This window comes from Columba livia, chromosome 1, assembly GCF_036013475.1.
Source record: "Columba livia isolate bColLiv1 breed racing homer chromosome 1, bColLiv1.pat.W.v2, whole genome shotgun sequence".
NCBI lineage: Eukaryota > Metazoa > Chordata > Aves > Columbiformes > Columbidae > Columba > Columba livia.
The window spans coordinates 170,849,548-170,864,855 of NC_088602.1; the positions used below are offsets into that span (position 1 = coordinate 170,849,548).

General features: G+C 47.0%; 2 protein-coding genes across 2 annotated transcripts; both read right to left on the reverse strand.

Moving 5' to 3' along the window:
* Positions 1–217: 217 nt before the first annotated feature.
* LOC102097102 (cytoglobin-1) lies at positions 218–5,828 on the reverse strand. The gene is made up of 3 exons (XM_065045655.1): positions 5,456–5,828; positions 3,906–4,137; positions 218–1,381 (listed from the first exon to the last, which is right to left on the reverse strand). Exons 1-3 carry the CDS (start codon positions 5,548–5,550, stop codon positions 1,253–1,255), a joined length of 456 nt encoding a protein of 151 aa, XP_064901727.1. The 5' UTR covers positions 5,551–5,828; the 3' UTR covers positions 218–1,252.
* A 2,462-nt stretch (positions 5,829–8,290) lies between these two features.
* Positions 8,291–12,308, reverse strand: LOC102098357 (heat shock 70 kDa protein 12A-like). The gene is made up of 2 exons (XM_021295057.2): positions 12,289–12,308; positions 8,291–12,173 (listed from the first exon to the last, which is right to left on the reverse strand). The coding sequence occupies exons 1-2, from the start codon at positions 12,306–12,308 to the stop codon at positions 11,099–11,101; spliced, it is 1,095 nt and encodes a 364-aa protein (XP_021150732.2). The 3' UTR covers positions 8,291–11,098.
* Positions 12,309–15,308: the final 3,000 nt, after the last annotated feature.

Below are 15,308 nucleotides of genomic sequence, written 5' to 3' on the forward strand. Positions count from 1 at the left end.
TAGCTGCTTACAAAATTATTGTTTCATGGTCAAGTGAAAAGCTTCCCTTCCCACCACCCAAGCAGACTGGTTACTGCAAGTGTGATGGGTGCCTGGGTGGGAGCTTGAGCTGGTTTTGGTAAACCCCCCGGTACCACCAGTAACCGTGCACTATACCCAGTTACTGCTCCTGCGCGTCACGTGTGCCTTTTCGGTGCTACAAATGAAAGGACGCATCTGCTTTCTCTGTGTTTATTGCATTGCACTGAAGCGAAATGGCATGTGGTTATTTGCAGTTATTAGCTGATGATTTCACCACGCCTAAGGAATACAAGGAAAAGCAATTAAACAGTTTGGGACTCGGTCGCCGCTGAAGGGGCTCTCTGGCCCTGCGACGGGACAGGATGAGGGCAGCACTGTGGAAATCCCATCCTGACCGAGCTGGCCACACTGCCCACTCAGCAGGGCAGCAAAACCTCCCTCAGATGGATGCGTTTTGAGTGGGACAGGAGCTACTGAGCTTTGGTACTACTGTCTTCTCCTGGGTACATGACCAGAGCAATTTGCTGGGAGTAGCGCCATGAAATCCACACACTGGAGATGCTCATTCCTGCCCAGAGGGACCCAGTGGTGACCACATTCAGTGGTGACAACCCCTGCGCTTGAAAGTTGCTCCAAGAAACCTCTCCACAGGCTGGAGAACTCCGCTGGCTCACACAGGAGGGGACTTTCCCTGGGTCTTTCTCAGATGTTGCTCTCCCATACACCACTCTCCCCATGGTTTTAGTTCAAACAGGAAACAACACCCTTATCTCTTAAATAATGACATCTACAAAGTCCTTGGAGATGCTTCAAAATGGTCTCCTGCTCATCTTTCATAAGGATGGAGAGGCAGAGCTGAGATAAAGAGCAACTGGTGCCTCTCTGGGCTGGTGCTGTTGGAAGAAGCAAGTCTTTCAGGAATAGCAAGCCTAAAGTCATTGCCTTAAAACTTAGTCTTCAAGGATGGCGACCAGAGGAACCCACTTGGAGCACCAAAGCTGGAAAGCACATCAGGATTTGTTGGTTGGCTTTGATGTATCTGCAGGTTTTATTTAACTGTAGAAACTCAATTTGCTAAGGAAATTATTAACATTAATATCTACCTTATATAAGCCTGTTTCTTGCTCTTTTTTCTTTTTTAATTTTTTTATTCTTCCAACCATGGCTGGAAGCCCAAAAGCAGCAAATCAGTGCTGGCAAGACATTTGAAGATCCTGGAGGCTGCGCATCCTCACCAACCCGCCTCTTTATAGACGTTGTTCAGGTGAGAACAGATTTCATTGGTCACCTTCTCAAAGGAAGATTTGCAGTCTCCGCCAAATTTCTCCTCCATCAGTTGCAAAATAATGTCACAGATAATCTAAACAGGGAGAAGGGAAGAAATAATTAGTGTGAGATTTCTTCCACATTAGAGGCATAAGAACAATATATATATTTTTTTAGGTGGGATTCTTAGAGGGCGGAAAGAGGGTACAAGAGCAATTTAGTAACATACAGCATGCAGAGCTGGAAATAAATTGTGGAAAATTAGGTGCATTATAGAATAAAAAAAAATGCAGTCACTGTTGGTTTTTTTAACCCTTCTGTATTTGGTTTATGTTGACTGCATCCGTATACAAAGCCACTTGGAGACTGCTGTACAGAACTAGTTCACATGGTCCATCTACTGCAATAATCCTTCCCCTGGCAGTGGACTGTCCCAAATGTTCAGAGGCCACAAGGAGCCCCGTGTTGGACACCTATGGAATACCCTGTTTGGGAGGTTTCTTCCTAATCTTTCCTGCTCATTAGCTATCTAGCACTCTGTAGCAATGAGGGTTTGTCTTTACAGTCACTAGGTAGATAGTACACTTCAAAATGTCAGCTGTTTTTCTGTGCTGCATTTATTATTTTGTGTGCAACTTTACCCTGAAAAGGTCTTTTCAGGCTCCTTCCAGGCACGAATCCTCACTTATTCTCCCATTTATTGAAACTGGGCCTGATGCTTTGGGAACCATCCTCCTGGTGCCTGAGTGACCTTTGCCAGAAGGTTCCTCTATTTGCATTCTGTGCTGTGTAAGGCAGATAAAATAGTTATAAATGTGCTCTGCTGCTGACCTTCGGTGGACCTGGGCAAGTAACGTGATCCTGTATTTACTGTATTTGCCATTGTTGCTCAATATCAGCTCAGTTCCTGCTACTAGATTAAAAACAGACATTGTGGACTGAAGTCCAGTGTAAGCTGCTTTTCTGTGTCTTGTTATTAAAAGAGAACTGTATGGGAATCCTGCTGCACCGGAAAAACCCACTGCAACTGGTGGGCAGCTCTGCAGCTCCCACCTGAGCTGACCTGCCTGCATTGCATCTTCTGCACAGCCTGCTTTCCAATAGGTTCCAGATCTATATCATTCCTGCTATCTTCTACTGTCAACTGTCTCACCTTCCACCATCTTATCCTTCCAACAGCTAATCCTTGGTGCCATCTCAAGGCATATCAAGGGTAAGAGGGTTATTAGGGGCAGTCAGCAATGGGTAAGTCGTGCTTGACCAACCTCATAGCCTTTTATGAGAATGTAACAAGGTGGATGGATGATGGCAGAGCGGTGGATGTGGTCTACCTTGACTTCAGTAAAGCCTTTGACACAGTCTCCCACAGCATCCTCACAGCTAAGTTGAGGAAGTGTGGTCTAGACAATAGAGTAGTGAGGTGGTTTGCAAACTGGCTTAAGGAGAGAAGCCAGAGAGTGGTAGTCAATGGTGCGGAGTCTAGTTGGAGGCCAGTATCTAGCGGAGTGCCTCAGGGGTCAGCACTGGGGCCAATATTATTCAATATATTCATTAACGATTTGGACGAGAGAATAGAGTGCACTATCAGCAAGTTTGCTGATGACACTAAGCTGGGAGGAGTGGCTGACACACCAGAAGGCTGTGCTGCCATCCAGCGGGACCTGGACAGGCTGGAGAGTTGGGCGGGGAATAACCTGATGAAATTTAACAAGGGAAAGTGTAGAGTCCTGCATCTGGGCAGGAACAACCCCAGGTTCCAGTATAGGTTGGGAAATTACATATTAGAGAGCAGCGTAGGGGAAATGGACCTGGGGGTCCTGGTGGACAACAGGATGACCATGAGCCAGCACTGTGCCCTTGTGGCCAGGAAGGCCAATGGCATCCTGGGGTGTATTACAAGGGGGGTGGCTAGTAGATCGAGAGAGGTTCTCCTTCCCCTCTACTCCGCCCTGGTGAGACCACATCTGGAACATTGTGTTCAGTTCTGGGCCCCTCAGTTCCAGAAGGACAGGGAACTGCTGGAGAGGGTCCAGTGTAGGGCAATAAAGATGGTTAAGGGAGTGGAGCACCTCCCTTATGAAGAAAGGCTGAGGGAGCTGGGGCTCTTTAGTTTGGAGGAGACTGAGCAGTGACCTTATTAATGTTTATAAATATATAAAGGGTGAGTGCCATGAGGATGGAGCCAGGCTCTTCTCAGTGGCAAACAATGATAGGACAAGGGGTAATGGGATCAAGCTGGAACACAAGAGGTTCCACTTAAATTTGAGAAGAAACTTCTCAGTGAGGGTGACAGACACTGGAACAGGCTGCCCAGGGGGGTTGTGGAGTCTCCTACTCTGGAGACATTCAAAACCTGCCTGGACATGTTCCTGTGCGACCTCACCTAGGCGTTCCTGCTCCAGCAGGGGGATTGGACTAGATGACCTTTGGAGGTCCTTTACAATCCCAAACATACTGTGATACTGTGTGATACTCTGATCTCAACTCTTTGAAGTATATATATATACACATATATACTTATATATACAAAACCTGTTTTTCCTCAGTTTTTCCACTCCAAGGGGAAGACATCTTCCCATCATAATTACATCCCATTGGGAAGAGGGCTGCTGGCTCACCCTGAAGTTTTTGGGGTCAATCTTCAGCTGGGTGGCATGTTTCTTGCCGAGTGGGTTCACTATCCCAAGAAAAGCCTCGGAGTTGTCCAGGTGTTGCACCATGTCATTGATGGCGGTGAAAACCTTCTTGCCGTGGCCCCTGACCTGATCCGACTGCTTCATCTCTTCGGCCGAGTCCATGCCTTTGAAGTGCGTGAAGTAGGACTTGGTGTCTGGGTGCTCAGTAAACATCCTGTTGAGAAATGAGAGAGATCTTAATTTGCAGACCAAGGCATCCAGGCAGATATGGCTTCATGTTCCAGGCCTTGTCTTATGTATTTATGCCCTTTTTCTTTCTCTTTACTAGAACCTCTTTCCCCTGGATTTCTTGGTTCTGCTTTGCCATTCCCAGCCATGCACAGCCCCTGTGCCCACAGCAGCCTGCCCCCTCCCTTCCCTCATCCTGGGTCACTTCCCTTTGCTCACTCAGCCTTAAAACCTACCTATCCTGAATTTATTTTGCTGCATCTGAAGTAAACATTTCCTCAGCGTCGGCTCTGTCAGGTGGGTATAAAAGCCACAGAGAAGAGGGAACATGCTCACACAGGTCGGGTGGGACAGCACGATATTCCCAGAGAAGTTCTGGACAGCAGAAATCTCCACCGTGCTCTTGGTGGGTGTTTCCATGGAGAAACCCTACTATTGTTTTTGTTAATTAACACCTTCCTAGAGTCCTTCCCAGAGCTTTCTTAACTGCCTGTGATGGATTCTTGGGTACTACTCATTTTGTTTATTCAAAAGTAACAAAATTCAATGCCACTCATAAAGGGATTGCCTTTACAGCCATCTTGGTCAAACTCTTAAAAAAACAGTTTACTCCATTGGTTAAACCAGTTATCCACCTGAAATAGTAATAGCAAATTCCAGATTTCATTTCACAGAGACACAAAACAGTTGGGTTTGAATGGACCTCTGGAGGTCATCTGGTCCAACCCCCCAAATCAGGCCGATTGCCCAGGACCATGTGCAGACAGCTTTTTAGTATCTCCAAGGATGGAGACTCAAAAAGCTCCGTGGGCAACCTGTGCCAGTGCTCTGTCAGCTTCACAGTGCAAACGTGTCTCCCAATGTTCAGAGGGAACCTCCTGTCTTTCAGTTTGTGCCCATTGCCTCCTGTCCTGTGCTGGGCACCGCTGAGAAGAGCCTGGTTCTGTCTTTGCATCCTCCCTTCAGGTTTTTGTATACATTTTGTATACATTCAGATCTCCCTGAACCTGTTCTGTTCCCATTCTCCTTCACACCATACTTTCTTTCCTTTAAATGATGAAGAAATTGTTCCCATCTCTTCTTCATTTCCCACCTCTTCCCAGTTTCCTTTTACTTTTCTTTGTGCGGATTTCTCCTCTTCCCTGTTTCTTCCCTGAGGCAGAATAAACCATGGCAAACCAAAATGTCCCCAGCAAGGGCTGCATGAAAAACATCAAGACGTGTTCCTAGGTTGTAACTCCATCCATCTTGCTGTTCCTCCTTCAACCCTCTGTGGCAGCAGCGGGAATGGGCTCTTTCCTTACCTGACCAGCACAGTTGTCCCGTTGTCCTCAGCATCCGCATACATCTTCTCCCAGGCACCACGGGCACCTTGCACCTCGGCTTCAGAGAACGACATGGTGGAGGAGACTTTGGCAACGAAGGGTGCAATGGGAGGGAGAAGGACAAGGAGGACCTGGCAAGAGGGTTCTGCTCCAGTTCTCTCCTCAGGGCTCCCTAAATACTGTCCTGGGGATTTAAGAGATCTTGAAAGGAGTCTTTGTCTACCTTCCCCTCAGTCACATTTCTACAGGCTTTAGGGCTGCCTAATCACTTTTAATCAGGAAAGAAACCAACCACATGAGGAGGGAGGACTAGCACTCTCGCTGTGGCGTCAGGTACCGGAGCAAAGATCTCGCTGTCTGAGGAGAAAAGAGAAAAAAAGGCAGTTTTCCATGAGGAAGAAAAAGATCGGCTCTCCTCCTCTCTCACTGTTGCCAAGGCTAGTGCTCGGTGCCTCTTTCCCAAGGGCAATCCTTGCCCAAGTGCCAATTTTCCTGGTTTGTTCCCGAGAGCACCGCTGTGCTGCAGGCACCGTGGTGCCCCGCCATCCCCTCTTCCCAGCGCTTCTTGCTCCTTCAGATCCCGTTTTCAGCTCCGGCAACTCTCTCCAGTCCTGCCTTGATGCCACGCTCACTGCTTTCCTTGCAGCCCTCTGGTTTAGGAGAGGCTCACCCCAGGCTGCTCCTGGCCTCAGTGCCAGGTGGATGGGAGGCATCACCAGCCCTGAATGACACTGTTGTGGGGACAGTGACAACAGCATGGGCACAGCATCTGTGGCCACTGTGCCCTGGCAAGCTACGTCGTTTTAACTCAGGAGATAAAGGGGCACAGGACACCAGGTTGGAAGCACAGACATTTTGCTACCCTAATCCTCCTGGCTTGCAGCCAGGATCTCTGTCCTACCCCTAAGCCCTACCTGCCTGGGACAGAGAAGGAGATAAGGGGCAGCAGAAGGGCCAGTGTGGAGCTGCAGATGGTGCATATGGGCCTGTTATTGTCACAGTCACTTGGAACTGGAGGCAAAAAAAAATCTTGGATTATCCACACAGCATCTGGGCTTAACCTCTGTCAGGAATGTTCTGGTTAAGTCCAGGGCATGCAGACAAAATAGGGGCTAAGGGGCTTGAGGAACTGCTGCTGGATGCTGAGCGCAGACAAAACCTCGTATTGTTTGGGGTGGTTTAGAGGAGGAAAGGAACAGGCATGAGGGTGAAACGTGCGGCACAAGGAGCAAAACCAGCCTGATACCCCAGGCAGAAGGAAAAGGGTGGCTGCAACCTCACAGAGACTGATCAGTCGCAGTCTCCGTGTGTCTCACCACTGGTGACAGATGCCTCAAATGACTTCACCAAAACTATCCCCCCGCCACTTCCCTTCCTATCCCTTTCCACCACAGCAAAGAAAGACCAGTCTGATCCCATGATGCACAGCTTCCTGCTTTCTCATCCCAAAATCCTCAGAAAAATGCCCCAGATTTCAGGAGAGCCCAGGGGAGGGCAGACAGGCTATGCTGCCAGGACCGCTGACTCTTCGAAGGCAAACAGATACTGCCAGAGAGCAGAATGGGTGGTTGCCATGGGTGGCTTGGGAGGGACTGAGCTCCTGAAAAAAAAAGCAGCACCCATTTTAGCCACAGGGAAAGGGCCTCCAGCAGGTCCGGAGCATGGAGGTAGAGCTGGTTTTTCATCGGGATGTGAATCTGTACAACTACTCACAACTTCTCCTCCTCTCTGTAGGTGTCATGTTCTCCTCATGGATCCTGGTGCCCCCTGACTTGCTGCGGACGCTTCTCCTTGGGAGAAGCTGGAGCATAGTGGTGAGACTGGCGCTCCCACCTGAGCTATGGTAGCAATGCACATTGCTCAAGGATGCATCTTCTCTGTTAGCTTTCTTAGCCCTTTATTCTTCACCTCCCTTTTTTGTCCGTCCCCTTTGTTGTCTCGTTCGGGTTTTTTGTTTGTTTGTGTTTGTTCGTTTGCTCGTTTGCAGCAGTTCACAAGCAAACCTCAGATTCACTTCTCCTCTGATCTTCTCGAACTCATCTGGGACGTTGTACTACAAAGGCGATCGTTGACTCGATATATTGTCAGCCATCCTGTCATGAACCAAAAAAATACCCATTTTGACTTGGGAAATTTCAATCAAATTAGTTTATTGCCAAGTGACAAATCAACCAACATTTAGACACCTGTCTTCCCCCTGATCCTGGTCCCCCACCTCTGTGCCATGTTACCCCCAGACCCTTTGGTGAGATAAAGGGCATCGCAGGAGCTGCGGGTTGGTGCAGGTGGGTCCCTTTGCTCTTGCCGCTCCTTGTGTCCCACTCAACTGCTTCAGCGTGGGTTCTTCCCCCAGCCACTGTCCCTTTGGGTGCTGTACCAGCCCTGGCCTTGTCTCTCCTTTTTCAGCATTCACTGCCCTTTCTTAAACATGTTTCTTTAGGGGCACTGTAAACTCATTTGGTTTGTCCAGTTTTGGGGTGCAGTGGGTCAGTTTTGTCTGGTGCTGAGGCAGCTCTGTGCATCACTGGGCACTGACCTCCTCCTGCACAGACAAAATGAACAACAATGCCATCAAGCATGTCACCAGGCTCTCCGTGACATGCTTTTCAATTCTTTCCTTTCAGCTTCAGGTGTTACTTCTACTGTTTTGGAAAATTACCTTTTATTTTCCCCCTGCACTATTAGCCAAGTCCTTGTAAAAGGCACACAGAAACACCTTACAAAGTTTTGACATCTCCGATAGGGTTGTATGCATCCATACAACACCTCAGCGGTCTCTAGAGATTGAAACAAAAAAGTTCCAGAAGCTTTTTTCTTTTTTTTTTTTTTTGCCTTGAAATGGTATGGTTATGAGGAATTTTCAGTTTAATTGTAAAGTCATCACACTCTTGCCAACACTCACTCTCTCGCCCTCTCCCAGGGTTTGTTTTGTTTAATATCCTGAAGGAAGTGAATGTTCCTAAGTGCAATTTCTGCTGAATAGGAAGAAATATTTTCTAAAGCGGGGGTGCTGGGCAGCACTGCAGAGACATCCTGGACCCCACATGGGGACCTCCTCAGCAGGCAGGGTCAGGCTGGGGGGCAGAGGGTGCTGGGGGATCCCAAGCAGGGAGCACAGCCCTGGGATTTTGGGTTGTGCATGGCGGCCAAGCTTTTCCTGGATTTGTCCCCGGCCGGGGAAGCAGAGGACGTGTCTCCTGCTGCAGTGTGGGGAAACAGCGGCGGTTCTGTGAAATGGGGTTTGCTGCCTTCCAGCTTCCAAGAAACCAGGTGCTTTAGGCAGAAAGCAGCCAGCAAGCTGTGGTTGAGAAACAAGTATCATCTTCTGCCCGCCCAGTCATTTAGGACCTGGCAGCTCTGACTGCCTGCCCAGCCTGCTGCTGCCCCGGGCACTGGCAATGCAAAGCTGGCCCTGTTTCCCTCCTGAAAGTCCGTGATATGTTAAGTTTGATGTTTAATATAAATAAATCATCCTATTTATCATGCAACAGGGGTTCATGCCCAGCTCAGCAGATGTGCCTATTGTAGAGAATGGCTGGAAAGGGCTCAGCCCCATTATCCTCTGTCCTGTCAGACTGAGGTTAGAGCCCCCCATAGCCCCCATAGTTCTCCGACACTTAGCTTGAGATGCCGACACTCAGTGCTGCTTTTACAAACAACAAAGCACCTGCATGTGCTCCATGCTCCATATCTGAAATGATCAACATTTCTACCTCATCAGAACAAGCCAAATTAGGAGGTGCAATCACGATGGTTGGTGTCAATGTCTGAGCGTCAAAGCTCAGGTAGCACACGGATGGGAAAGACCTGGAGCAGATGCACACAGCTTTCCCAGCTGCAATCAGAGAGGGGCAGTGGCCTGGGATGGAGCCGTGTTGCACTTTGCACTGGTGAAAGTCCCAAGTCCAAAGGGTAAGAGAAAAGCTGAAATACTCAGTTTCTTGGAACCTAGCCACCCAGAATGGTCCTCATATAGTTTACAGAGAAATGCCACCTGGCATGATAGAAATGTAGACAGGTTTCTGTTGTGAATATTTTTATTGTGCGCATACGATTTTATAAGTGAAAACAAAGGTGATGTATTCAGAATAGTTCAGTTTTATTCATCACAGGGCATAGTGTAAATACAGGTTAATCTTCTGCATGTTGCTTTAATAATTAACGGCATTAAGTACATGGCTAGCAGTGATTCTAACACAGTCATTACAGCTAATAACATTGCCAGTGCTAAGTTTTCATGTAGTATACCCAGCCAACCAAGTATTTGCATTGGGACAGGCCAGTGTTCAGCAGGAAAACCCTACACCCTCAGTGAAAGGGAAAAAAAAAAACAGAACCAAAACCAAAACCAAACAAAAAACCTCCAAGTGAGGTAAAGCTAGTCACCATCTCACCACCAGACTGGTGCCCAGCCTGTCTTCAAGCAATAGCTACTCTGGATACCACCCCTCCCCAGTTTTATTGCTGATCACAACTTTACAGGGTATGGAACATCCCCTTGGACATTTGGGGTCTGCTGTGTCCTCTCCCAGCCCCTCAGCTCCCCCCGCGAGCCTCCCCGCTGCAGGGGCAGAGTGAGAATCAGAGGCAGCTTTGTCACTGTGCGAGCCCTGTTCATCTATTGCTGAAACATCAGTGTGCTGTCAATGGCGTGCTGGCGATAAATCACACGGCAGCATAAGGGTGGCTGTGAAGAGCGTTAACTGCACCCCAGGCAGACCCAGGACACTGCTGGATCACATCTTTCTCTCAGACAAATTTGGGCTCACATGGGCCACGCGGTGCTGAACCTGCACACAGGTGCTGTAGGCAGGAGGCAAAGAAAGGAGGTTTTACGGACATGGAAAATATCGAGCTCAAGTCAGAGATGTAGAAAGCAGCCACAGCTGGACAGAGGGGCTCAGGCAGCGGCATAAGCACTATTCACATCTGTGATGTTACAGTCTAGCATTCAGATCTGCCACTCTAATAAGATCAGACTGCCCAATGTTTTAATGGAAAAAATACTCCCACGGGCTTTGGGTACAAGCTACTGGACTACATTGAGTTACTGCTTCACAGCATATCTTGACTGGGACAAAAGCTCTTCAGTTACACATAATCTACTTAAATGATGTTCTGAAGAAACCACAAATCCATTGAATGTCACCCCTGGCAGAGTTAAACCTGGGCGCCAGGTAAGGAGACCTGATATCAGAGGAAGAGAGGATGTAGCTGAAAGAAGACATCAGGCTAAAATAAATAGTTATGAGGTGGTATATATGGAATTTAGGCACCAATCCAGAAGCTTTGCATCAAACACAGGTAGAGTACAGATTATATTGGTGGTATGGACTGTTGTGTTCAGAGATGCAGCAGGGCTAAGCTACAAGAGCAAGAGATAAAGCATCAGATAAACCTGCTGTCAGATACAACAGGAAGAAGGTGTTGGACTGAAAGGGTAGTTGGTGAGGAATGGAAGGAACCAGAGAATCAGACTAGCAAACTGTTACCTATGTGAACAGAAGGCTGGATGATGGACTTTATGGTCCATTTACTTTCTCCACTCTCATAATTATTGCTTCCCACTAAAGCCATGCTCTCCCTTGGGTTGCTGTCCTTGCTGCTCAATGTACTGGGCATTTACACAGATAAAAAATCTATCATCACTGTCTGACTTTCGTTGGAAGTAACATCAGTACATGTGGCTTTAAATTCAGTGAGCCCAAATTTAATATCCAGCTTCAGTTTGAGTTTCTTCCCCAGCGTTGTGTCTGGCATTGGCACTATACAGGAGCCAAGACGTTCTATCTCTTCCTCATCTACATACAGAGCATCCTGCTTTTCTGTACCATGGAAAGAAAAGTGTACACTTGTCTGATCTGGTTCTGTTGGATGAAAATAATAGTGGGCAACTTCATTTATATTCACTGTGTCCCCAATTCCCACCAATTTCTTGAAGATATCTACTGAATAAGTATAGCCATCAGCTTTTGAGACCCTTTTTTTACGGAAGTCATGGATGGTAGCATCAAATTCCTGAGTTACTGCTAGGCCATATGTCCAAGCACTGACTCTTGAGGCAACAATATCTGGATTGACTCCAAATAAAACAGCCCCTTTTGCAACGGCTACTTGTACCTCCAGTGGGCAAAAGATATGATACTTCTCACCAAAGGCCTGACTGATTGCATCTCTCAAGATGACGCTAGATGCAAAGCCCCCCACAAGCAAAATGTACTTGACTTTGGCTATCTCAGGCTTGTCAAGAATTTCCCTCAAAGCACAAATTATATTTTTGATACTGTAGTCAAAAAAGCTCTTCATTTTCTCATATGTAATCATGATCATCCCATCACACCACACAGCTCCTTTTGCGTTTTTGAAGAAGTGGGAGATGTCCTTTTTGGAGTTTGCCACTCTGGTCAAGTTGTAGTAGCAATGTATGTAAACCGCCTCCCTGCTAGCAGAGCATTTCTGTAGACTGAAGCTGTACAGCATATGCTGTAATTCGGTAGGATGGTTCTTTACATATTCATCCCATACACCATCATCAAATATTTCCTTGAGGAAATGAGTGAAGTTTTCATCTACTCTGTTGCCTCCCCATCCACCTCCAGTTGCCTTGTGTAACTCCTTCAAGTGATGGTTTTCTTGGATCTCATGTACTGTGATGTCTATTGTTCCACCTGCACACACACGTACAAAAACATATGAACTGTAGAATCATTTTGGTTGGAAAAGACCCTCAAGATTGTCGAGTCCAACCATTGAAGTTAGCTCTTTTCTTTAAAGTACATGAGGTCCTTACTTTCCACTGAGTATAATCCTACCTTCTGAACTCCTGGTCCATGAGTCTGCTTTTCTGCTGCTTTCTTTTCTCATCCTGACTCCTCCCCTATTGCCTGCACACCTTTAGATTTCCTAAATTCATGCACTTCTGTTTAGAAGCCTGGTCTCTCAGGGCTCCTACAGTAACTGCTGATGAGAGCTGGATGCTCTGACTTGCTCCCTGCACAAGCTGATGTCCTTTCTTATCACAAAAGGAAACCAGCCTCCTCACATAGACAGTTGGCTCTTCCCTTCTGATGCACAAGCTCTGAGTTAAGATGAACAGCAGTGGTGAGACTCTCAGAAATTCGTGGTCCTCTTGATGCCTTTTCAGTACTTGTTCATAATCACCAGACTGCTCTTGGCAGGGAATTCATGTCACACCAAAAAAACCCTCACACAGGAAACTAGAGGAATTGCTAAGAAGTGCTCCATCAAATATTCCTAATGATTTACTCTACAGGGCCTGCTAGCTAATCTCTTTGGTCAGGTCACTGGGCACTACACTTGCTCCCACAGAGAAGACACCCTCAGACACATGGTGTGAACAGTGGGGTTGTCCTATGCAGGGACAGGAGCTGGAATCCATGATCCTCGTGGGTCCCTTCCAACTCAGGACATTCTATGGTTCTATGATTCTAAGCGTGAGCTTGGGCTATGCAGCAGCATGTGGGTGCACGTTGATGGTGATGCTGGGACATGGTGCTGGCTGTTTGGGTGTGATGGCAGGAGCTCTCACTGTGACCGTCTGTCCTGAAGCACATGACAGCATAAGACAGTGACTTCTATTTGCCATGAAGCAGACCTTTAGCAGTCCTGTCCTTTCCTCCCATTTTTATGCCTCCCCATGGGATCTCAATAAGTGAGAAATAAAAACAAAAACCCCATGACAAGCACTGATAGCTTAGATGTTTCCGCAGCAGTTGAATTCAAGGTTACGTGGCCACGCTCTATCAGAGCTGAACCTGAACACAAGCAGACAAACTGTTGGGAAGGCCAGGGAAAGCTCGCAGAGACTGTTGGTGTGCACAGCGCCCTGACACTTGTTAGCCAAACAGGCTATAATCTAATGAGGGTGTTTTTTCTAGGACATTTATATCCATGTCATACAGATCATATATGAAGCCTCCTAAGAGCAGCTTCTTCCTTTTGCAGCTTGCTGGGCCTTTCCAAAAGCTCAGCCTTATCAAGCTTTTTGCAGATTTCTCTATGAGGAAACAGAGACAGTTGCTGGATGCTGGAACAGTCCAGAAGCCCATACTTAGAAAAAGAAAGAACCTTTGAAGTGATCCTGGGACCTCTGCCTGTCCCAATCAAAGAATACCATTAGTTTTGACAGATTAAATTCTTCAGTGCTTAGTTAAGGTGGAGCAGCTACACAGAGCAAGAGCAGGGAGGCAATGTAACATCATATCAACATAATATTACAAAGCTTTGAAAACTCTTTTCACTTCATTTTCAGCAATCTGGCGCTGATATAAAAACTACCATCCAAAACCAGTTCGCACTGCAGTGCTGCAAAACTTACTGTTTGCTGCTTCTTCAGGAACCGCCAGTTGAAGCTGTGTGGAAGATCGAGGAAAGTTCATGGCAAGATTTAGAGCACGTGGACAAGACAGACAGGGAGCTCTGGAGAAAACCAGTATGTCTCTGGCCCATAATGAAATGTGGGAAACAAGTAATTGTGAAAGGTGTAGTCTGGGAGAGTCAAGTGTCAATCTACTAATTTATATGACCATAAAAAGATGAAACAGCTGCTGCACAACGTGCTGCTCCTCTGCCTCCCATGAACTGCCTGCTTTTCAGAGCTAGTAAGTTAGATGCTCCTGGTTTGGGACACACAGGCTAAATCCTTATTTACAAACATGTATTAAAAATTGAAGATGTTTGCCTCAGCAGCATGCATAAACATTTCTTCCTCGCTGTCTTTAAATGGCATTTGTACGGAAGAAGAATCTGTGTTTCCAGCCTACCTTACCTGCTCTTCACAAATGCTTATTCATGACATCGTCAGGTACCAGTGGGGATTTCAGCCACCCTGTGGAGGCACCTGCCTCCTCGCCAACAGCATGTGGTGGACCTAATGCTTTGCAGGATCCCCAGCCGCAGTGGTATCACCACTCCCCTGCCTCTACAGCAGGTACCCAGACTGTGGGCCTGTGCTTTCTGCTAATGATTAAAGCAGCAAGGATGAAGGTGGCCTCTTGGGAAACAGGTGTCCTTCTTGGCTAAAAATGTACTTAGCTGAGAAAGAGATCAAGGCACTAAAATACAAGGCTTGCAAAGGCTACAATGGACTCTCAGAAGATTGGTGTGCGTAGGTGTGTGTACACAGACACAGGGTGCCAAAAGGCTACTTGTGTTCACACAAACACCACCTGTCTGTTAGTACTCGGCTGCTTTCCCGCATCTATACAATTTACCACTCCTCAGACCTTCAGCTACATACCTGCCACAGCTCTTTGACTGATCAGAGTGCTCTAAAAGTTGGATTTCACAGTGTAAGGGGGATGCAGAGAGGCAAATGTGTCTTTATGTGCTTGTGGGACAAAATATTCAGAGAGAATCTTGAGACTGGCCAAATAAAAAAGACTGGAAATCCTGCTGTGTGCCTTTCCTCCCGTTCTGCTTTCTAGTCCAGCAGTTTCCTTGGCTGCACAAATTCTCTGGCATTTTCTTGAGGGCCCCCGGCAAGAAAGACAAATTTCTGTGCAGCTCTCTGCAAGCAAATTGCTCTGTTTCTCTCAGGAATCCACTATTCTGTGAGCATGGTGCAGGTCACTGACAACATGAGCTGGGATCCAGCAAGAAAATCAGCTTTTAGAAAGCCAGCGTATTCTGAGAAAATGATTGCAAAAGACCCTTACTGGAAATATTACAGAATAGAGCAGGTGAGTTAAAATTACATATGCACCATATTTCTTACAACTTTCACAAAAAGAAAGAACTACAATAGTTGATTTTTCATACTTCATAAGGTGTTGCAGACGAAGGTGGCCAGTGCATTAACACTTCATCTTGT

What these genes read in the sequence shown, in the direction of transcription:
- LOC102098357 (XM_021295057.2), bottom strand. Translation starts at nt 12,308, where the DNA reads ATGGACCAGGAGTTCAGAAG. An exon ending in ATGGACCAGGAGTTCAGAAG is followed by an intron (nt 12,174 to 12,288) that starts GTAGGATTATAC and finishes ATGATTCTACAG; the next exon opens with TTCATATGTTTTTGTACGTG.
- LOC102097102 (XM_065045655.1), bottom strand. Translation starts at nt 5,550, where the DNA reads ATGTCGTTCTCTGAAGCCGAGGTGCAAGGTGCCCGTGGTGCCTGGGAG. An exon ending in GGGACAACTGTGCTGGTCAG is followed by an intron (nt 4,138 to 5,455) that starts GTAAGGAAAGAG and finishes ATTTCTCAACAG; the next exon opens with GATGTTTACTGAGCACCCAG. An exon ending in TTGACCCCAAAAACTTCAGG is followed by an intron (nt 1,382 to 3,905) that starts GTGAGCCAGCAG and finishes CTCCCTGTTTAG; the next exon opens with ATTATCTGTGACATTATTTT.